This window comes from Salvelinus alpinus, chromosome 5, assembly GCF_045679555.1.
Source record: "Salvelinus alpinus chromosome 5, SLU_Salpinus.1, whole genome shotgun sequence".
NCBI lineage: Eukaryota > Metazoa > Chordata > Actinopteri > Salmoniformes > Salmonidae > Salvelinus > Salvelinus alpinus.
The window spans coordinates 11293237-11315892 of record NC_092090.1 but is presented as its reverse complement, the minus strand read 5'-3'; the positions used below and the strand labels follow the sequence as shown (position 1 = coordinate 11315892).

Sequence of the window (22656 nt, the reverse complement as noted above, 5' to 3'; positions counted from 1 at the left end):
ACTCTATATCTGACATGGTCCAGGTGTCTTCTGTTTTTAAACCCATAACCATGTGTGTGAGGTGGATCTGTTGAAGACTACCAAGAAACATTGTGTGACCCTGATTTAGCCCACTGCAATAAAATGTTTTAAAAAGAGAGAGGGGGGTAGAGAGGAGTTACGACGACCCTCGAGAGCTTTCCAGACACGAAGCGGCGGCGGAGTTGCCCATTCATAATTTATTGGAGCTAGGCGGGAGGCAGAATTCTATCCAGGTAGAGCGATCGTCGTTGCTCGTGCACGTGAAAGCCACTCAGCCCGAGAAAATAGGACTCTATTTTGGCGAACTCCGCTCAGCCCCATGGCATCCTGTCTGGAGAGCCCTTCAGGCTTCATGTACAGTGTTACTAAGCTGGGGATAGAGAGATTCAGTAACATGTTTTTGGTCGTAACAGGGTGAAGGACAAGTGCAAGCTCCAACAAACCTTCAGTGTCGACCCGGTCTACCTCAGACACGAAAACTCAGACCAAGCCACCGACTTCATGGTACAAATGACCTACATTTGACATTTTAGTCATTTAGCAGACGTGCTTATCCAGAGCGACTTGCAGTAGTGAGTGTATACTTGTTCCTCCTTTCTTCGTACTGGTCCGCCGTGGGAATCGAACCCACAACCCTGGCGTTGCAAGCTCAACCAACTGAGTCACGCTCTATACCTACCTACCAAATTGCAGACTTGTTATTTTTAACATTTACTTCACGGTACACACTCCCTACCTTTTGTATACTCCTGTGATAAACTCATCAACATTGTTGGTCCAACTTCTGCCTTTAAACACAGATCTAGGATCAGATGTACCCAAATCCTAACATTAACCACTGTCGGGAAAGCATGCAGATCTTGAAACTGATCTGGATCTAGAAACTGATCTTGAAACTGATCTGGATCTTACTATAGATGTTCATGTTGATTTGAATGTTAACCCTGATCCTGATCCACTGTGTCTGTCAGCATTGGCAGATCCCCCTGAGTCGCCGGTTCCGTTCTCTGAAGCTGTGGTTCGTGATGCGCTCCTTCGGTCTGAAGAACCTTCAGGGACACATCAGACACGTATGTAACCTACCTACCTACCTACCTACCTACCTACCTACCTACCTACCTACCTACCTACCTACCTACCTACCACGTATGTAACCTGTCTGTCTGTCTGTCTGTCTGTCTGTCTGTCTGTCTGTCTGTCAGTCGGTTTCTTTCTCCCTCTGTAATTTGAGATGCTGCATTACAGTGACTGACCTCTACGTTTGTGTTTTCAGGGTGTAGAGATGGCTAAGCTACTGGAGTCCCTGGTTAGATGTGACCCTAACTTTGACATGCCTGCTGAGAGACACCTTGGCTTGGTGGTCTTCTGTCTCAAGGTATGTGGCCTATACTTGTATTGTAAAGTTGTGTTGTGTTGTGTTGTGTTGTAAAGTTGTGTTGTGTTGTATTGTAAAGTTGTGTTGTAAAGTTGTGTTGTGTTGTATTGTAAAGTTGTGTTCTGTTGTATTGTAAAGTTGTGTTGTGTTGTAAAGTTGTGTTGTGTTGTATTGTAAAGTTGTGTTGTATTGTAAAGTTGTGTTGTAAAGTTGTGTTGTGTTGTATTGTAAAGTTGTATTGTGTTGTATTTTAAAGTTGTGTTGTGTTGTATTGTAAAGTTGTGTTGTATTGTAAAGTTGTGTTGTATTGTATTGTACAGTTGTGTTGTATTGTAAAGTTGTGTTGTATTGTATTGTAAAGTTGTGTTGTGTTGTATTGTATTGTAAAGTTGTGTTGTATTGTAAAGTTGTATTGTATTGTAAAGTTGTGTTGTATTGTAAAGTTGTATTGTATTGTAAAGTTGTGTTGTGTTGTAAAGTTGTATTGTATTGTAAAGTTGTGTTGTATTGTAAAGTTGTATTGTAAAGTTGTGTTGTGTTGTATTGTATTGTAAAGTTGTGTTGTATTGTGTTGTAAAGTTGTATTGTATTGTAAAGTTGTGTTGTGTTGTATTGTATTGTGTTGTAAAGTTGTGTTGTGTTGTATTGTGTTGTAAAGTTGTGTTGTATTGTGTTGTAAAGTTGTGTTGTATTGTAAAGTTGTGTTGTATTGTAAAGTTGTGTTGTATTGTAAAGTTGTGTTGTATTGTAAAGTTGTGTTGTTTTGTATTGTACAGTTGTGTTGTATTGTAAAGTTGTGTTGTATTGTATTGTAAAGTTGTGTTGTGTTGTATTGTATTGTAAAGTTGTGTTGTATTGTAAAGTTGTATTGTATTGTAAAGTTGTGTTGTATTGTAAAGTTGTATTGTATTGTAAAGTTGTGTTGTGTTGTAAAGTTGTATTGTATTGTAAAGTTGTGTTGTATTGTAAAGTTGTATTGTAAAGTTGTGTTGTGTTGTATTGTATTGTAAAGTTGTGTTGTATTGTGTTGTAAAGTTGTATTGTATTGTAAAGTTGTGTTGTGTTGTATTGTATTGTGTTGTAAAGTTGTGTTGTGTTGTATTGTGTTGTAAAGTTGTGTTGTATTGTGTTGTAAAGTTGTGTTGTATTGTAAAGTTGTGTTGTATTGTAAAGTTGTGTTGTATTGTAAAGTTGTGTTGTATTGTAAAGTTGTGTTGTATTGTATTGTACAGTTGTGTTGTATTGTAAAGTTGTGTTGTATTGTATTGTAAAGTTGTGTTGTGTTGTATTGTATTGTAAAGTTGTGTTGTATTGTAAAGTTGTATTGTATTGTAAAGTTGTGTTGTATTGTAAAGTTGTATTGTATTGTAAAGTTGTGTTGTGTTGTAAAGTTGTATTGTATTGTAAAGTTGTGTTGTATTGTAAAGTTGTATTGTAAAGTTGTGTTGTGTTGTATTGTATTGTAAAGTTGTGTTGTATTGTGTTGTAAAGTTGTATTGTATTGTAAAGTTGTGTTGTGTTGTATTGTATTGTGTTGTAAAGTTGTGTTGTGTTGTATTGTGTTGTAAAGTTGTGTTGTATTGTGTTGTAAAGTTGTGTTGTATTGTAAAGTTGTGTTGTATTGTAAAGTTGTGTTGTATTGTAAAGTTGTGTTGTATTGTATTGTAAAGTTGTGTTGTGTTGTGTTGTATTGTAAAGTTGTGTTGTATCATATACTGTACATCTCCCATTGAGGAACATTTGAACAGGATTCACCATCTCACACAGAACACAGTATAGAAATAGGTCTCTACAATGTCCACATAGCTGGTTCTTACATGTCCTGGTCACCTGTGAACATACTGTATAGGTCAGAAGTCAGTCTGTTGCTCTGAGCTGGATAATGATTGACAGGGCTTGTTCATGGCAATGTACAGCTTAGAGGTCAACTGCTATCACAGCCAGGAGTTCAAAGGTCAGTCATTGTCGGTTTAAGCCTGTGAGGTAACAGGTATGTGTTTTATTATGCTGCTCAAGGTGAAGGGCAGAACACTGATAGAGATCATTCCTTCACGTGGATAACCTGGGTGTGCCCAATCCACCATCAAGGCAGGGATTCAATCCGATCACAGTCTTTGGACAATGGTCCACTTAAAGGTTATTTCTGGTTGAGTCTACATATGCAGCATTTTAATGAGGTCTCTGCTAACGTGGGAACATTGCCATTAAAAGCAGCATTGTCTCCAACCTGAATGGATTGAATTCCGGCCTAACTATTGAACCCAACTCTAGTTTGAATAAAAATGTAAATTTGATCACGTTCACTTTTTCTCAGAACACATATAAATTGGCCTATTTTAGGATATAAATACAGAGCTTACTTACATATTATGTCAATTGAAATCCTGTCGCACTGCCTCTCCTTAAACTTACGTCAATGAGAAAAGGGCCAAACACAGGTATCTCTCAACTGTCAAATCTCTCTCTCTCTCCCCCTTCTCTGCCTCCCCCCCTTCCCTCTCTCTCTCTCACCCTCACTCTCACTCTCTCTCTCTCAGGAAGGGAATGCTCTGACTCAGGAGTTGCTACGGCGACTGACGCGGTCCGGCACCATGTACCTTGTCCCCGCCGACATCGATAAGAAACGCATCATCCGCTTCACCGTGACGTCACAGCTGACCACCTCAGAGGACATCATCAGGGACTGGAACATCATTCGCAAAATGGCCGGCGACCTTCTGGCCGAGGAGGCCGAAAAACAGGCGGTCAGTAAAATGGAGGAGCAGCAGTCTCCAGTCAGAAAAACTGTTGAGAAGCTGTCAGAGACAAACAGTGATTCAGGGAATCACACAACAGCAGCAGCAGAGGGAATGGCTGCCACTCTCATGACTAGGAAACCAAAGGAGATTGAAAAGGCCATCAGTGACACAGAGGATGAACCACTGAAAACACCCAAAATGCAAGAGACCGGCCCGACACAGACCAGCCCCAAGACAGGATCCAAAGAGCTAGAGGCCGGCCCGACACAGACCAGCCCCAAGACAGGATCCAAAGAGCTGGAGGCCGGCCCGACACAGACCAGCCCCAAGACAGGATCCAAAGAGCTGGAGGCCGGCCCGACACAGACCAGCCCCAAGACAGGATCCAAAGAGCTGGAGGCCGGTCAGACACAGACCAGCCCCAAGACAGGATCCAAAGAGCTGGAGGCCGGCCCGACACAGACCAGCCCCAAGACAGGATCCAAAGAGCTGGAGGCCGGCCCGACACAGACCAGCCCCAAGACAGGATCCAAAGAGCTGGAGGCCGGTCAGACACAGACCAGCCCCAAGACAGGATCCAAAGAGCTGGAGGCCGGCCCGACACAGACCAGCCCCAAGACAGGATCCAAAGAGCTGGAGGTCGGCCAGGCCCAGACCAGCCAGGACCCAGAGACAGGAGCCAGAGACGGCCCTGAGGAGATCCCCTGTTCTGCTGCCTTCAGAGTTCAGAGGGTCCAACCACAGCTCCGCTTGGACAGTGATAAGACTGGATTTAGACCACAACCACCATTCTGGATGGATAAAGAAAAGTCTGGGTCTGAGAACAGGCCAAGGAGGACAGTACGCTCTCTGAGCTGCAGCAGTGAGCCCTTACCTGGCCCCATTGGGCCCCTGTTTGGCCATAACACCGACCCCCTTTCTAAGCCTCTCTCTAGCTCTGTCACTGACTCCCAGCATGGACATAAAGGCCCAGACCTCATCCACCCGCTAAATGACACCCAGCTCAGGCGTCTCTCCTCCAGCCCAAGCCACTCAGGCCTCTTTCAGATCCCAGAGTGGCCTTCTCCAACCAATTCCAACCAGCTGGGAAAACGGGTCCTGAGGAAGCTCACCAAGTTCTACAGCTTGCCCAGTTTCTGCCACCTGTGGGTGCAGTGTGGGCGCTACCAGGTGTGCTGCCCTGTCAGGGGACTTCAGATCGCCCCAAAGCTCAGATCTCCCCAAATCCCTGGTCCTCCTCTGGGTGTAGGAGACTCAGCTGTTGGTCTTGTTCCTCTGTGACTACAGTAGATACCGCTAACTTTCCTGTTCTACTGTAGCCAAGGTTAGCGCCTGGGTCGTATTCATTAGGCACACCGTAGCAAAATGTTTTGCAATGGAAAATGAAAATGAATGTTCCTTATTGTACAAGTTGAGGTAGTCCCACCTTGGTCCAATCCGTTTTCTTCCATTTGGTGCCCGATGCAAACGACCCTGTAGTCTCCCTACCAAATGTTTCCCACAAACACCTTTGTGATTTCAGGGTGCAGAGATGGCAGAGCTCTGAGGTCTTTTATTTATTATGTTTTATCAGATATCATTTTTTTTAAAGTGACACAGCCACACATCTCAGATAGATACACAATATGTCTGTAGTATTTATTACAAAATCAATCTATATTTATTTATGTACAAATGTTCCATAAAATGTTCAGTTTTCAATTTTTTTTTTCTTTTCTCTATAGTCATAAAATGTACATCAGATGAATAATTTGACAGTTAATTTTAAAATAAGAGATTAACAGTTAGACAATCTGTTTAAAACAAATCAATCATAAGTGTATCTTTCCATCACAAATAGAGTGGTACATCTCCTGTGTCATGGGGATGTATCCCTTACTGTCCTCCAGGTAGTATAATCGATCCTGCATCACGGATGGGTTGAATCCCTCTTCGGCTAGCTTCACCTTCATCTGCTTGAACGTTCCAGTCACAGCCAGGGAATTCTGGGATTTTTAAAATAAAATAAATTACGTTAAAATGTCTGTTTTATGAATCTTAATAGTTTGAGAAAATCTTTAAAAAGGTACAATCTGGGATCAGGGAATCTCTTCAACGTATCCCAGACGGAAGCTTTAAGTGCTTTTCAGATAACAGGTATCATGACGATCATTGTAATTTGGACATTATTCCCACGGGATCACCTGTATGCGTATGAAGCGGGGTCTAGCGTAGCTGGGCAGGGAGGTCTTGACGTGCTCCAGCGTGGCTTTACTGTCAAACTCCATGTCATCTTTCAGTTTGACCGCTGCCATTCCAACCCTCCCCTCGTGTCCTGTGGGGTACGTCACAAAGCAGGATCACCAAGAGAGACAGCTGACTTTCATACATTTTCAGGAATTACTATTGATTTTGAATTCTCCCCCTTTAATGTCCTGGTCATTCACAGCCAACATGAGAAGAACACACTGGGATAATAACTACACAATGATGTGACTGTGTGTGTTGTAGGTGTGTAGATGTGTATTGTTATATGTAGCTATATATACTATGTCAACTGTGTGTAGTGTATATAAAACATTCTATGAATAAAACTATTCTATAAAAAAGATATATGTTTAATGAGGTGACTGTAAGTCGCTCTGGATAAGAGAGTCTGTTAAATGAATCTAGCTACCTCTGGATAAGAGAGTCTGTTAAATGAACCTAGCTACCTCTGGATAAGAGAGTCTGTTAAAGTAACCTAGCTACCTCTGGATAAGAGAGTCTGTTAAAGTAACCTAGCTACCTCTGGATAAGAGAGTCTGTTAAATGAACCTAGCTACCTCTGGATAAGAGTCTGTTAAATGAACCTAGCTACCTCTGGATAAGAGAGTCTGTTAAATGAACCTAGCTACCTCTGGATAAGAGAGTCTGTAAAATGAACCTAGCTACCTCTGGATAAGAGTCTGTTAAATGAACCTAGCTACCTCTGGATAAGAGAGTCTGTTAAATGAACCTAGCTACCTCTGGATAAGAGAGTCTGTTATTAAATTAACCTAGCTACCTCTGGATAAGAGAGTCTGTTAAAGTAACCTAGCTACCTCTGGATAAGAGAGTCTGTTAAATGAACCTAGCTACCTCTGGATAAGAGCGTCTGTTAAATGAACCTAGCTACCTCTGGATAAGAGAGTCTGTTAAATGAACCTAGCTACCTCTGGATAAGAGAGTCTGTTAAATGAACCTAGCTACCTCTGGATAAGAGAGTCTGTTAAATGAACCTAGCTACCTCTGGATAAGAGAGTCTGTTAAATGAACCTAGCTACCTCTGGATAAGAGAGTCTGTTAAATGAACCTAGCTACCTCTGGATAAGAGAGTCTGTTAAATGAACCTAGCTACCTCTGGATAAGAGAGTCTGTTAAATGAACCTAGCTACCTCTGGATAAGAGTCTGTTAAATGAACCTAGCTACCTCTGGATAAGAGTCTGTTAAATGAACCTAGCTACCTCTGGATAAGAGTCTGTTAAATGAACCTAGCTACCTCTGGACAAGAGTCTGTTAAATGAACCTAGCTACCTCTGGATAAGAGTCTGTTAAATGAACCTAGCTACCTCTGGACAAGAGTCTGTTAAATGAACCTAGCTACCTCTGGATAAGAGTCTGTTAAATGAACCTAGCTACCTCTGGACAAGAGTCTGTTAAATGAACCTAGCTACCTCTGGATAAGAGAGTCTGTTAAATGAACCTAGCTACCTCTGGATAAGGGAGTCTGTTAAATGAACCTAGCTACCTCTGGATAAGAGAGTCTGTTAAATGAACCTAGCTACCTCTGGATAAGAGCGTCTGTTAAATGAACCTAGCTACCTCTGGATAAGAGAGTCTGTTAAATGAACCTAGCTACCTCTGGATAAGAGAGTCTGTTAAATGAACCTAGCTACCTCTGGATAAGAGAGTCTGTTAAATGAACCTAGCTACCTCTGGATAAGAGAGTCTGTTAAATGAACCTAGCTACCTCTGGATAAGAGTCTGTTAAATGAACCTAGCTACCTCTGGATAAGAGAGTCTGTTAAATGAACCTAGCTACCTCTGGATAAGAGTCTGTTAAATGAACCTAGCTACCTCTGGATAAGAGAGTCTGTTAAATGAACCTAGCTACCTCTGGATAAGAGAGTCTGTTAAATTAACCTAGCTACCTCTGGATAAGGGAGTCTGTTAAATGAACCTAGCTACCTCTGGATAAGAGAGTCTGTTAAATGAACCTAGCTACCTCTGGACAAGAGTCTGTTAAATGAACCTAGCTACCTCTGGATAAGAGAGTCTGTTAAATGAACCTAGCTACCTCTGGATAAGAGCGTCTGTTAAATGAACCTAGCTACCTCTGGATAAGAGAGTCTGTTAAATGAACCTAGCTACCTCTGGATAAGAGTCTGTTAAATGAACCTAGCTACCTCTGGATAAGAGAGTCTGTTAAATGAACCTAGCTACCTCTGGATAAGAGAGTCTGTTAAATTAACCTAGCTACCTCTGGATAAGGGAGTCTGTTAAATGAACCTAGCTACCTCTGGATAAGAGAGTCTGTTAAATGAACCTAGCTACCTCTGGACAAGAGTCTGTTAAATGAACCTAGCTACCTCTGGATAAGAGAGTCTGTTAAATGAACCTAGCTACCTCTGGATAAGAGCGTCTGTTAAATGAACCTAGCTACCTCTGGATAAGAGAGTCTGTTAAATGAACCTAGCTACCTCTGGATAAGAGAGTCTGTTAAATGAACCTAGCTACCTCTGGATAAGAGAGTCTGTTAAATGAACCTAGCTACCTCTGGATAAGAGAGTCTGTTAAATGAACCTAGCTACCTCTGGATAAGAGAGTCTGTTAAATGAACCTAGCTACCTCTGGATAAGAGAGTCTGTTAAATGAACCTAGCTACCTCTGGATAAGAGAGTCTGTTAAATGAACCTAGCTACCTCTGGATAAGATAGTCTGTTAAATGAACCTAGCTACCTCTGGATAAGAGCGTCTGTTAAATGAACCTAGCTACCTCTGGATAAGAGAGTCTGTTAAATGAACCTAGCTACCTCTGGATAAGAGAGTCTGTTAAATGAACCTAGCTACCTCTGGATAAGAGAGTCTGTTAAATGAACCTAGCTACCTCTGGATAAGAGAGTCTGTTAAATGAACCTAGCTACCTCTGGATAAGAGAGTCTGTTAAATGAACCTAGCAACCTCTGGATAAGAGAGTCTGTTAAATGAACCTAGCTACCTCTGGATAAGAGAGTCTGTTAAATGAACCCAGCTACCTCTGGATAAGAGCGTCTGTTAAATGAACCTAGCTCCCTCTGGATAAGAGAGTCTGTTAAATGAACCTAGCTTCCTCTGGATAAGAGAGTCTGTTAAATGAACCTAGCTACCTCTGGACAAGAGTCTGTTAAATGAACCTAGCTACCTCTGGATAAGAGCGTCTGTTAAATGAACCTAGCTACCTCTGGATAAGAGAGTCTGTTAAATGAACCTAGCTACCTCTGGACAAGAGTCTGTTAAATGAACCTAGCTACCTTTGGATAAGAGAGTCTGTTAAATGAACCTAGCTACCTCTGGATAAGGGAGTCTGTTAAATGAACCTAGCTACCTCTGGACAAGAGTCTGTTAAATGAACCTAGCTACCTCTGGATAAGAGAGTCTGTTAAATGAACCTAGCTACCTCTGGATAAGAGTCTGTTAAATGAACCTAGCTACCTCTGGATAAGAGCGTCTGTTAAATGAACCTAGCTACCTCTGGATAAGAGAGTCTGTTAAATGAACCTAGCTACCTCTGGATAAGAGCGTCTGTTAAATGAACCTAGCTACCTCTGGATAAGAGAGTCTGTTAAATGAACCTAGCTACCTCTGGATAAGAGAGTCTGTTAAAGGACTAAAATGTCAAATCACCTGGAACCTTGACACCGTAGACGTTGGCTTCTTCGATACATTCCACCATGATCAGGTGCTCAGTCACCTCCGTGGTGGCCACGTTCTCTCCTTTCCACCTGGATGTTGACTCATATCAATATAATTCAGACAGTAGCCTGGCCTAGAACCCAAAGAGCAAGCAGAAGCAGACTGCAAACACTTCCAAGAAGGAAGAAACCTAGAGAAACCCAGCTCACAACTCAACCTGCAGGTGATTCACAGGACAGTAACATTACATCTATAGTATTAAAACCAGCTCCTAACTCAACCTGCAGGTGATTCACAGGACAGTAACATTACATCTATAGTATTAAACCCAGCTCATAACTCAACCTGCAGGTGATTCACAGGACAGGACAATAACACTACATCTATAGTATTAAACCCAGCTCCTAACTCAACCTGCAGGTGATTCACAGGACAGGACAATAACACTACATCTATAGTATTAAACCCAGCTCCTAACTCAACCTGCAGGTGATTCACAGGACAATAACATTACATCTATAGTATTAAACCCAGCTCATAACTCAACCTGCAGGTGATTCACAGGACAGGACAATAACATTACATCTATAGTATTAAACCCAGCTCATAACTCAACCTGCAGGTGATTCACAGGACAATAACATTACATCTATAGTATTAAACCCAGCTCATAACTCAACCTGCAGGTGATTCACAGGACAGGACAATAACATTACATCTATAGTATTAAACCCAGCTCATAACCCAACCTGCAGGTATTTCACAGGACAGGACAATAACATTACATCTATAGTATTAAACCCAGCTCATAACTCAACCTGCAGGTGATTCACAGGACAGGACAATAACATTACATCTATAGTATTAAACCCAGCTCATAACCCAACCTGCAGGTGAATCACAGGACAATAACATTACATCTATAGTATTAAACCCAGCTCATAACCCAACCTGCAGGTATTTCACAGGACAGGACAATAACATTACATCTATAGTATTAAACCCAGCTCATAACTCAACCTGCAGGTGATTCACAGGACAGGACAATAACATTACATCTATAGTATTAAACCCAGCTCATAACTCAACCTGCAGGTGATTCACAGGACAGGACAATAACATTACATCTATAGTATTAAACCCAGCTCATAACCCAACCTGCAGGTGATTCACAGGACAGGACGTCGTATTTTTTTTACCTTTATTTAACTAGGCAAGACAGTTAAGAACACATTCTTATTTTCAATGACAGCCAGTGGGTTAACTGCTTTGTTCTGGGACAGAACAACAGACTTTTACCTTGTCAGCTCGGGGATTCAATCCTGCAACGTTTTAGTTACAAGTCCAATGCTCTAACCACTAGGCTACCTGCCGCCCCATAAATAACTTAAACCCAGCTCATTGTTAAACCTTTAGTTGATAACTACTAGAGTTAAACAGCTGAAGTGTTTCTGACCTGAAGGTGTCTCCGATGCGGTCCATGAAGTAAACAAAGCCCTCGTGGTCGATCCTCAGCAGGTCTCCACTGTTGAAGTACAGATCTCCCTTAACAAACACATCTCTCAGCTTCTTCCTGTCTGTCTGCTGCTGGTTATTAGCATAGCCACTGAACGGAGCCTGTGCCGTAATCCTGGCAACCAGCAATCCAGTTTCTCCTGAGGACCAAAACAACAAGTAATGGGGTGTGTGTGTGAATATGTTTATGTGTGTGTTTGTGTGTGTTCTCACCTTTAGGGACTTTGATACAGAAACCTCGAGAGTCTTTTACAGGTTCCTCTCTCTCTGTGTCATACTGAATCAGAGCGTAGGAGAAGGTTGCCTGCGAACACACATACAACAGACAGGCAGACCGGCAGACCGGCAGACAACAAACAGACAGACAAAGAGACAGACAACAACACACATAACAAGAGAAAACAATGATACATCGTATCAATCAATCAATAAATCAAATGTATTTATAAAGCCCGTCTTACATCAGCTGATGTCACAAAGTGCTGTACAGAAACCCAGCCTAAAACCCCAAACAGCAAGCAATGCAAGTGTAGAAGCACAGTGGCTAGGAAAAACTCCCAAGAAAGGCCGGAACCTAGGAAGAAACCTAGAGGAACCAGGCTATAATGGATGGCCAGTCCTCTTCTGGCTGTGCCGGGTGGAGATTATAACAGAACACGGCCAAGATGTTCAAATGTTCATAGATGACCAGCAGGGTAAAATAATAACAATGTATGGACATAGAACAGTGTAATATATCTATGTAGTGTAATGTATCTATGTAGTGTAATGTATCTATGTAGTGTAATGTATCTATGTAGTGTAATGCATATATGTGGTGTAAAGCATATATGTAGTGTAAGGCATGTACAGTGGGGAGAACAAGTATTTGATACACTGCCGATTTTGCAGGTTTTCCTACTTACAAAGCATGTAGAGGTCTGTAATTTTTATCATAGGTACACTTCAACTGTGAGAGACGGAATCTAAAACAAAAATCCAGAAAATCACATTGTATGATTTTTAAATAATTAATTTGCATTTTATTGCATGACATAAGTATTTGATCACCTACCAACCAGTAAGAATTCCGGCTCTCACAGACCTGTTAGTTTTTCTTTAAGAAGCCCTCCTGTTCTCCACTCATTACCTGTATTAACTGCACCTGTTTGAACTCGTTACCTGTATAAAAGACACCTGTCCACACACAATCAAACAGATTCCAACCTCTCCACAATGGCCAAGACCAGAGAGCTGTGTAAGGACATCAGGGATAAAATTGTAGACCTGCACAAGGCTGGGATGGGCTACAGGACAATAGGCAAGCAGCTTGGTGAGAAGGAAACAACTGTTGGCGCAATTATTAGAAAATGGAAGAAGTTCAAGATGACGGTCAATCACCCTCGGTCTGGGGCTCCATGCAAGATTTCACCTCGTGGGGCATCAATGATCATGAGGAAGGTGAGGGATCAGCCCAGAACTACACGGCAGGACCTGGTCAATGACCTGAAGAGAGCTGGGACCACAGTCTCAAAGAAAACCATTAGTAACACACTACGCCGTCATGGATTAAAATCCTGCAGCGCACGCAAGGTCCCCCTGCTTAAGCCAGTGCATGTCCAGGCCTGTCTGAAGTTTGCCAATGACCATCTGGATGATCCAGAGGAGGAATGGGAGAAGGTCATGTGGTCTGATGAGACAAAAATAGAGCTTTTTGGTCTAACTCCACTCGCCGTGTTTGGAGGAAGAAGAAGTATGAGTACAACCCCAAGAACACCATCCCAACCGTGAAGCATGGAGGTGGAAACATCATTCTTTGGGGATGCTTTTCTGCAAAGGGGACAGGACGACTGCACCGTATTGAGGGGAGGATGGATGGGGCCATGTATCGCGAGATCTTGGCCAACAACCTCCTTCCCTCAGTAAGAGCATTGAAGATGGGTCGTGGCTGGGTCTTCCAGCATGACAACGACACGAAGCACACAGCCATGGCAACTAAGGAGTGGCTCCGTAAGAAGCATCTCAAGGTCCTGGAGTGGCCTAGCCAGTCTCCAGACCTGAACCCAATAGAAAATCTTTGGAGGGAGCTGAAAGTCCGTATTGCCCAGCGACAGCCCCGAAACCTGAAGGATCTGGAGAAGATCTGTAGGGAGGAGTGGGCCAAAATCCCTGCTGCAGTGTGTGCAAACCTAGTCAAGAACTACAGGAAACGTATGATCTCTGTAATTGCAAACAAAGGTTTCTGTACCAAATATTAAGTTCTGCTTTTCTGATGTATCAAATACTTATGTCATGCAATAAAATGCAAATTAATTACTTAAAAATCATACAATGTGATTTTCTGGATTTTCGTTTTAGATTCCGTCTCTCATAGTTGAAGTGTACCTATGATAAAAATTACAGACCTCTACATGCTTTGTAAGTAGGAAAACCTGCAAAATCGGCAGTGTATCAAATACTTGTTCTCCCCACTGTACATAGTATAATGATTGTACAGTGCCTTTCAAAAGTATTCACCCCTTGGCGTTTTTCCTATTTTGTTGCATTACAACCTGTAATTTAAATAGATTTTTATTTGGATTTCATGTAATGGACATACACAAAATAGTCCAAATTGGTGAAGTGAAATTAAAAAAAAAAACTTTTTTCAAAAAAATGTCAAACTGAAAAGTGGTGCGTGCATATGTATTCACCCCCTTTGCTATGAAGCCTCTAAATAAGATCTGGTGCAACCAATTACCTTCAGAAGTCACATAATTAGTTAAATAAAGTCCACCTGTGTACAATCTAAGTGTCACACAATCTGTCACATTATCTCAGTATATATACACCTGTTCTGAAAGGACCTAGAGTCTGCAACACCACCAAGCAAGTGGCACTATAAAGACCAAGGAGCTCTCCAAACAGGTCAGGGACAAAGTTGTGGAGAAGTACAGATCAGGGTTGGGTTCTAAAAAAATATCAGAAACTATGAACATCCCACGGAGCACCATTAAATCCATTATTAAAAAATGGAAAGGATATGGCACCACGACAAATCTGCCAAGAGAGGGCCGCCCACCAAAACTCACGGACCAGGCAAGGAGGGCATTAATCAGAGAGGCAACAAAGAGACCAAAGATAACTCTGAAGGAGCTGCAAAGCTCCACAGTGGAGATTGGAGTATCTGTCAATCGGACCACTTTAAGCCGTACAATACACTTTACGGAAGAGTGTCCAGAAAAAAGTCATTGCTTAATTATATGGAAGAAGGTACTCTGGTCAGATGAGACAAAAATGTTGCTTTTTGGCCATCAAGGAAAACACTATGTCTGGCGCAAACCCAACACCTCTCATCACCCCGAGAACACTATCCCCATAGTGAAGCATGGTAGTGGCAACATCATGCTGTGGGGATGTTTTTCCATCGGCAAGGACTGGGAAACTGGTCAGAATTGAAGGAATGATTGATGGCGCTAAATACAGGGAAATTCTTGAGGGAAACCTGTTTCAGTCTTCCAGAGATTTGATACTGGGACGGAGGTTCACCTTCCAGCAGGACAATGACCCTAAGCATACTGCTAAAGCAACACTCGAGTGGTTTAACGGGAAATATTTAAATGTCTTGGAATGGCCTAGTCAAAGCCCAGACCTCAATCCAATTGAGAATCTGTGGTATGACTTAAAGATTGCTGTACACCAGCGGAACCCATCCAACTTGAAGGAGCGGGAGCAGTTTTGCCTTGAAGAATCGGCAAAAATCACAGTGGCTAGATGTGCCAATCTTATAGAGACATACCCAAGAGACCTGCAGCTGTAATTGCTGCAAAAGGTGCCTCTACAAAGTATTGACTTTGGGGGGGTGAATAGTTATGCATGCTCAAGTTCTGTTTTTTGTCTTATTTCTTGCTTGTTCCACAATAACAAAGATTTTGCATCTTCAAAGTGGTAGGCATGTTGTGTAAATCAAATGATACAAACCCCCAAAAAATCAATTTCAATTCCAGGTTGTAAGGCAACAAAATAGGAAAAATGCCAAGGGGGTGAATACTTTCGCAAGCCACTTTATGTAGTGTAATACATCTATGTAGTGTAATGCATCTATCTACACCGTATCAATGTAATGTATGTACATATATAATGTAATATATCTATGTAGTGTAATGTATCTGTGTAGTGTAATGTATGTACAGTTGAAGTCGGAAGTTTACATACACCTTAGTCAAATACATTTAAACTCAATTTTTCCACAATTCCTAACATTTAATCCTAGTAAAAATGCCCTGTCTTAGGTCAATTAGGATCACCACTTTATTTTAAGATTGTGAAATGTCAGAATAATAGTAGAGAGAATGATTTATTTCAGCTTTCCCAGGGGGTTAGAAGTTTACATACACTCAATTAGTATTTGGTAGCATTGCCTTTCAATTGTTTAACTTAGGTCAAGCGTGTCAGGTAGCCTTCCACAAGCTTCCCACAATAAGTTGGGTGAATTTTGGCCCATTCCTCCTGACAGAGCTGGTGTAACTGAGTCAGATTTGTAGGCCTCCTTGCTCGCACACGCTTTTGCAGTTCTTCCCACAACTTTTCCATAGGATTGAGGTCAGGGCTTTGTGATGGCCACTCCAATACCTTGCCTTTGTTGTCTTTAAGCCATTTTGCCACAACTTTGGAAGTATGTTTGGGGTCATTGTCCATTTGGAAGACCCATTTGCGACCAAGCTTTAACTTCCTGACTGATGTGTTGAGATGTTGCTTCAATATGTCCACATAACTTTCCTGCCTCATGATGCCATCTATTTTGTGAAGTGCACCAGTCCCTCGTGCAGCAAAACACCCCCACAACATGATGCTGCCACCCCCGTGCTTCACCGTTAGAAAGGTGCTCTTCGGCTTGCAAGCATCCCCCTTTTTCCTCCAAACATAACGATGGTCATTATGGCCAAACAGTTCTATTTTTCTTAAATCAAACCAGAGGACATTTCTCCAAAAAGTACAATCTTTGTCCCCATGTACAATTGCAAACCGTAGTCTGGCTTTTTTATGGCGGTTTTGGAGCAGTGGCTTCTTCCTTGCTGAGCGGCCTTTCAGGTTATGTCGATATAGGACTCGTTTTACTGTGGCTATAAATGCTTTTTTACCTGTTTCCTCCAGCATCTTCACAAGGTCCTTTGCTGTTGTTCTGGGATTGATTTGCACTTTTCGCACCAAAGTACATTCATCTCTAGGAGACAGACCACGTCTCCTTCCTGAGTGGTATGACGGCTGCGTTATCCCATGGTGTTTACTTGCATCTGTTTGTACAGATGAACATGGTACCTTCAGGCGTTTGGAAATTTCTCCCAAGGATGAACCAGACTTGTGGAGGTCTACCATTTCTTTCTGAGGTCTTGGCTGATTTCTTTTGATTTTCCCATGATGTCAAGCAAAGAGGCACTGCGTTTGAAGGTAGGCCTTGAAATACATCCACAGGTACACCTCCAATTGACTCAAATGATGTCAATTAGCCTATCAGAAGCTTCTAAAGCCATGACATAATTTTCGGGAATTTCCAAGCTGTTTAAATGCATAGTCAACTTAGTGTATGTAAACTTCTGACCCACTGGAATTGTGATACAGTGAATTATAAGTGAAATGATCTGTATGTAGTGTAATGTATCTATGTAGTGTAATGTATCTATGTAGTGTAATGTATCTATGTAGTGTAATGTATCTATGTAGTGTAATGTATCTATGTGGTGTAATGTATCTATGTAGTGTAATGTAGGTATGTAGTGTAATGTATCTATGTGGTGTGATGTATCTATGTAGTATAATGTATCTATGTAGTGTAATGTATCTATGTAGCGTAATGTATCTATGTAGTGTAATATATATATGTAGTGTAATGTATCTATGTAGTGTAATGTATCTATGTAGTGTAATGCATCTATGTAGTATAATGCATCTATGTAGTGTAATGTATCTATGTAGTGTAATGTATCTATGTAGTGTAATGTATCTATGTAGTGCAATGTATCTATGTAGTATAATGCATCTATGTAGTGTAATATATGTATGTTGTGTAATATATGTATTTATGTAGTGTAATATATGTATCTATGTAGTGTAATGTATCTATGTAGTGTAATGTATCTATGTAGTGTAATGTATCTATGTAGTGTATGCATCTATGTAGTGTAATATACCTATGTAGTGTAATGTATGTATTTATGTAGTGTAATATATGTATCTATGTAGTGTAATATATCTATGTAGTGTAATATATGTATCTATGTAGTGTAATGTATCTATGTAGTGTATGCATCTATGTAGTGTAATGCATCTATGTAGTGTAATGTATCTATGTAGTGTAATGTGTGTATGTAGTGTAATGTATATACTGTATGTAGTGTAATGTATCTATGCAGTGTAATGTATCTACTGTATGTAGTATAATGCAGTGTAATGTATCTATGTAGTGTAATGTATCTATGTAGTGTAATTTGACCAGAGCCCTATGGATCCTGGTTGAAAGTGATGCACTATAAAGGGAATAGGCTGGTATTTGGAACGGCCATTATTGTCCCAGACAGTAGTCTCACTTTATGAAGGAAATGCTCTTTGCCGATCGCTCCCACTTTCCCGGTGTAGTTGATGAAGCCGACGTTTCCCTCGGTGGCTCCGTAACATTCACAGACACAGACGTCACCAAAACGCTGCAGGAACTCTGACCAGGTGTCTGCTCTAAGCCCATTACCCAGGGCCAGACGTACCTTGTGATGCCTGTCATTATCTTTCTGAGGAGAGAAGAGGAGAGAAGAGAAGAGGAGAGGTGAAGAGACAAGGGGAGGGGAGAGGGGAGGAGAGAAGAGGTGGGGAGTGGTGAGGAGAGAAGAGGTGGGAAGAGGTGATGAGAGAAGAGGTGGGGAGAGGTGAGGAGAGAAGAGGTGAGGAGCGGAAAGGAGAGAAGAGAGGAGAGATGAGGAGAGAGAAGGAGTGGAGAGGAGAGAGGATAGGATGTACAGGTATTTGGTTTATATTGATTAATGATTCAATGCTATCAGCCCATTTGTTTTTGGTCTTTAATGGTCTGAATGATGAAAGTAACAGGAGGCATGTGTTCCAGTACCTTGGGTGAGTTACAGAGGTACCTCATGATCTCTCCTATGTACTGGATCACTGTCACCTTGTGATTCCTGCAGTCATCCCAGAAGTTAGAGGCAGAGAATTTACGCCTCAGGACAACGGTGTTGCCTGAGAGGAGAAGATAAAGCACCAACATCAACAGAGCTCACAACCTCATGGACAAACAAACTAACTCACTAACTGACTGACTAAATGATTACCTAACTAACTAACTAACTCACTGACTAAATTATTACCTTACTAACTAACTCACTAACTGACTGACTAAATGATTACCTAACTAACTAACTGACTGGTGAAATGATTACCTAACAAACTAACTCACTGACTGACTAAATGATTACCTAACTAACTAACTAACTAAATGATTACGGTAACTAACAAACTCACTCACTGATTAAATGATTACCTAACAAACTTACTAACTGACTGATGAATTGATTACCTAACTAACTAACTCTCTGACTGACTAAATGATTACCTAACTAACTAACTCACTCACTGACTGACTAAATGATTACCTAACTAACTAACTAACTAACTAACTAACTAACTAAATCACAGTCCCCTTTGAATGGTTCTGGTTAGGGCCAGGAGTTGTTCCTGACCATGTGACTGGACCAGGAAGGAATAAATCTGGGCCCTAGTTAAAGGCTACAGCACCATTAAGGCCTAGGAGTTTTTCCTGGTTGATTTGAGAGTCTAAGGTCATTATTGACATAAACAGCTGTGAACTCTGGGGCCATGTTTGAAGTCCTAGAAGTCACCTCAGAGCCAAGTCACCTCTACTCCAATGCCCAGAGTAAAGAGACACTCCATTAAACAACCCTTAGTAAACCCTGGTCAACATCATAACAACGTTATTACACATGACCGCCCTCAAATAACATGGAACGTGTATTCAGAGACATTTGCATTTTTTATCTTCATCATCAGTGCCAAGTCAGGCGGCTAGAGTGATTTTATTTAGAGAATTTCAGTTATTATGTTTTTCTCTCTCCATTTGAATTCCATTTGAATGTAGTTATTGTAATTGCTAGAGATGGCATGGAACCAGTTCTGAAACAGTTCTGAACCAGTTCTGAACCAGATCTAAAGAAGTGCTGAACCAGTTCTGAATCAGTTCTGAACCAGATCTAGAGAAGTTCTGAACCAGTTCTGAACCAGATCTAGAGAAGTTCTGGACCAGTTCTGAACCAGATCTAGAGAAGTTCTGAACCAGTTCTGAACCTGATCTAAAGAAGTTCTGAACCAGTTCTGAACCAGATCTAGAAAAGTTCTGAACCAGTTCTGAACCAGATCTAAAGAAGTTCTGAACCAGTTCTTAAGAAGTTCTGAACCAGTTCTAAACCAGTTCTGAACCAGTTCAGCTCTTCACACCTCTTCATATCTTTCTCCTATATACTGCACTGCTATGAGGTGCATGTTATCCATGCAGGAATGACCTGGCCGCTGCCAGAACAACACTCTCACCAACTGTGCCGTACAGTACAGTAGAGTACCTCTCTCTATGGCTCCAGTCAAACCCATCATGAAGCCGGCGGTGTGGTAGAGAGGCAGGTAGATGTAGATGACATCATCAGAGGCCACACCTGAGATGGCCTGCATAGAGGAGGCCATGTACAGCCTCTCATGTGTGATCACCGCAGCCTTCGGCAGACCTGAGGACGAGACACCAGGAAGGGCAGGAAACAGAGAATCAAGGCTGATGAAAATCTCAAATGGTACCTTATATCTTTGACCAATCAGAGTTGTGCTATCTAAGAATATTTACCTGTCTAGCATAAACATCAGTAGTATTCTGTTTAATTCCCACTACAGGGCTGACCAGAGTCATACTGTACTGGTCTGGACATTTTATTTTTCACATTGTTCTTTCTAGCACACTTCCTGCAACTATGCTGGATGCATAACCAGGCCAGTTATGCATAACCAGGCCAGCTTACCTGTAGTTCCTGACGTATAGATGTAGAGGGCAGGGCTCTTTAAGGTGACCTTTGACCTGAGCTGTGGGTCCAGAGGTTGATCTGAGGCCTGTTGTATCCTGCTGCTGCTCAGAGTATTCACGCCCTCCGTCACACACTTCTCCTCCTCCTCACCCAGCACAAACACACTTATACTCCTCTCCCTCAGGGTGGGGAGCACCTCCTCTACCGCTCCACGCAACTCTGGGGGAGGAGAGAGGGAGGGACACAGACAGAGCAAGCATGAGACAGAATCCTATTAATTCTGGCCTGTACACTACTAGCACTGCCTCCCACTAGCTGCATGGAGGGAAAGGAGGATACCCTCTGAATCAGAGAGGTGTGGGGGCTGACATAATCAACATCCACGTTTTCAGTGCCTGGGGAACATCTGGGTTAACTGCCTTGTTCAGGAGCAGAACGACAGATTTTTACCTTGTAAGCTCGGGAATTTGTAAGCTCGGGAAGTTGGGCCAGTAACCTTTCGGTTCCTGGCCCAACGCTCTAACCACTAGGCTACCTTTCGGTTACTGGCCCAACGCTCTAACCACTAGGCTACCTTTCGGTTACTGGCCCAACGCTCTAACCACTAGGCTACCTTTCGGTTACTGGCCCAACGCTCTAACCACTAGGCTACCTTTCGGTTACTGGCCCAACGCTCTAACCACTAGGCTACCTTTCGGTTACTGGCCCAACGCTCTAACCACTAGGCTACCTGCTGGTTACTGGCCCAACGCTCTAACCACTAGACTACCTGCTGGTTACTGTCCCAACGCTCTAACCACTAGACTACCTGCTGGTTACTGGCCCAACGCTCTAACCACTAGACTACCTGCTGGTTACTGTCCCAACGCTCTAACCACTAGACTACCTGCTGGTTACTGTCCCAACGCTCTAACCACTAGACTACCTGCTGGTTACTTGCCCAAAGCTCTAACCACTAGACTACCTGCTGGTTACTTGCCCAAGCTCTAACCACTAGACTACCTGCTGGTTACTGGCCCAACGCTCTAACCACTAGACTACCTGCTGGTTACTGGCCCAACGCTCTAACCACTAGACTACCTGCTGGTTACTTGCCCAACGCTCTAACCACTAGACTACCTGCTGGTTACTTGCCCAAGCTCTAACCACTAGGCTACCTGCTGGTTACTTGCCCAAAGCTCTAACCACTAGACTACCTGCTGGTTACTTGCCCAAGCTCTAACCACTAGACTACCTGCTGGTTACTTGCCCAAGCTCTAACCACTAGGCTACCTGCTGGTTACTTGCCCAAGCTCTAACCACTAGACTACCTGCTGGTTACTTGCCCAAGCTCTAACCACTAGGCTACCTGCCGATCTAGACACCATGGGTCTCTACACTAGTTATTATAGATATATAAATTATTATTCAAAATAGATGTATTAACAATAATATTGTAAACAGCAACACCAAGGTAAGTGGGCTGGGCTTACCTGAAGCAGCCAGGAGCACATTGGTTCCACAGCAGGTGAAACAGTGCAATAAGGACTTGGACCTGATGTTGTAGTTGAGCAGAGCGGCTGTACATCCAAGTTTAGCCAGGGCCAGCCAGATAAACACATACATGGGCTCGTTACCCATCAAGAGGGCGACAGTGTCCCCTTCCTTCACGCTGGCGTGCTGTGAGAGCGCCCGGGCCAACTTGTTGCTCTGCTTGTCAACATCCCGGTATGTATACGAACTCTTCTCGAATACAATAAACTGTTTGTTGGGGTGTTTTTTGACCTTATCGAGAAAACAGTCCAGCATGCTGTAGAACGGTTTGCTCCTCTTGATTCTGTTAATTCGTAACCCGAGTAAGATGCAAGTCACTGTGTAGCGCAGGTCCTGCGTAAAGTAAGGATTTCTGAGATAAAGGACAAGTGGCAGTATAGCCAATCCTGCCAATATGGTATATAATAACACGTACATATTGAAAGTTAAGGTCTACTTCTTTGTGATTGTCAATAAAAAGGTGTCTCCTTCTTGGCCGTGCTGTTTAAGAAAGTAACGGGTTATTGCAACACCTCCAGTCCACAACTCTCCACCACCTTTGGACGC

The 22656-nt window shown here is 42.3% G+C and overlaps 2 protein-coding genes and 2 long non-coding RNA genes across 7 annotated transcripts in view; 1 reads left to right on the top strand and 3 right to left on the bottom strand.

Annotated features, from left to right (window-relative positions):
* Positions 1-5961, top strand: part of hdc (histidine decarboxylase) — a 15603-nt gene extending 9642 nt beyond the window's left edge. Inside the window, exons 9-12 of the mRNA XM_071400572.1 lie at positions 435-525; positions 993-1091; positions 1295-1396; positions 3934-5961. Coding sequence (XP_071256673.1) covers positions 435-525; positions 993-1091; positions 1295-1396; positions 3934-5415 — 1774 coding nt within the window. The 3' untranslated portion in view covers positions 5416-5961. The remainder of the gene's footprint in view (positions 1-434; positions 526-992; positions 1092-1294; positions 1397-3933) is intronic.
* On the bottom strand, positions 5748-22656 carry LOC139575541 (long-chain fatty acid transport protein 2-like). Its single transcript, XM_071400573.1, has 10 exons — positions 22050-22656; positions 20575-20796; positions 20131-20289; positions 18612-18736; positions 18085-18279; positions 11756-11846; positions 11484-11682; positions 10019-10116; positions 6318-6448; positions 5748-6119 (listed from the first exon to the last, which is right to left on the bottom strand). The coding sequence occupies exons 1-10, from the start codon at positions 22525-22527 to the stop codon at positions 5946-5948; spliced, it is 1872 nt and encodes a 623-aa protein (XP_071256674.1). The 5' UTR covers positions 22528-22656; the 3' UTR covers positions 5748-5945.
* LOC139575542 (uncharacterized) lies at positions 6455-8875 on the bottom strand. Of its 4 annotated transcripts, none has more exons than XR_011674972.1 (7): positions 8762-8873; positions 8616-8652; positions 8433-8541; positions 8287-8323; positions 7921-8212; positions 7234-7307; positions 6455-6864 (listed from the first exon to the last, which is right to left on the bottom strand). It is a non-coding gene; the product is annotated as an uncharacterized lncRNA (long non-coding RNA). The 4 variants fall into 4 exon arrangements; XR_011674971.1 differs by lacking the exons at positions 6455-6864; positions 7234-7307 and adding exons at positions 7439-7774; positions 7847-7883; XR_011674969.1 differs by having other exon boundaries at positions 6455-7307.
* Positions 9079-10011, bottom strand: LOC139575543 (uncharacterized). Its single transcript, XR_011674973.1, has 3 exons — positions 9827-10011; positions 9537-9610; positions 9079-9168 (listed from the first exon to the last, which is right to left on the bottom strand). It is a non-coding gene; the product is annotated as an uncharacterized lncRNA (long non-coding RNA).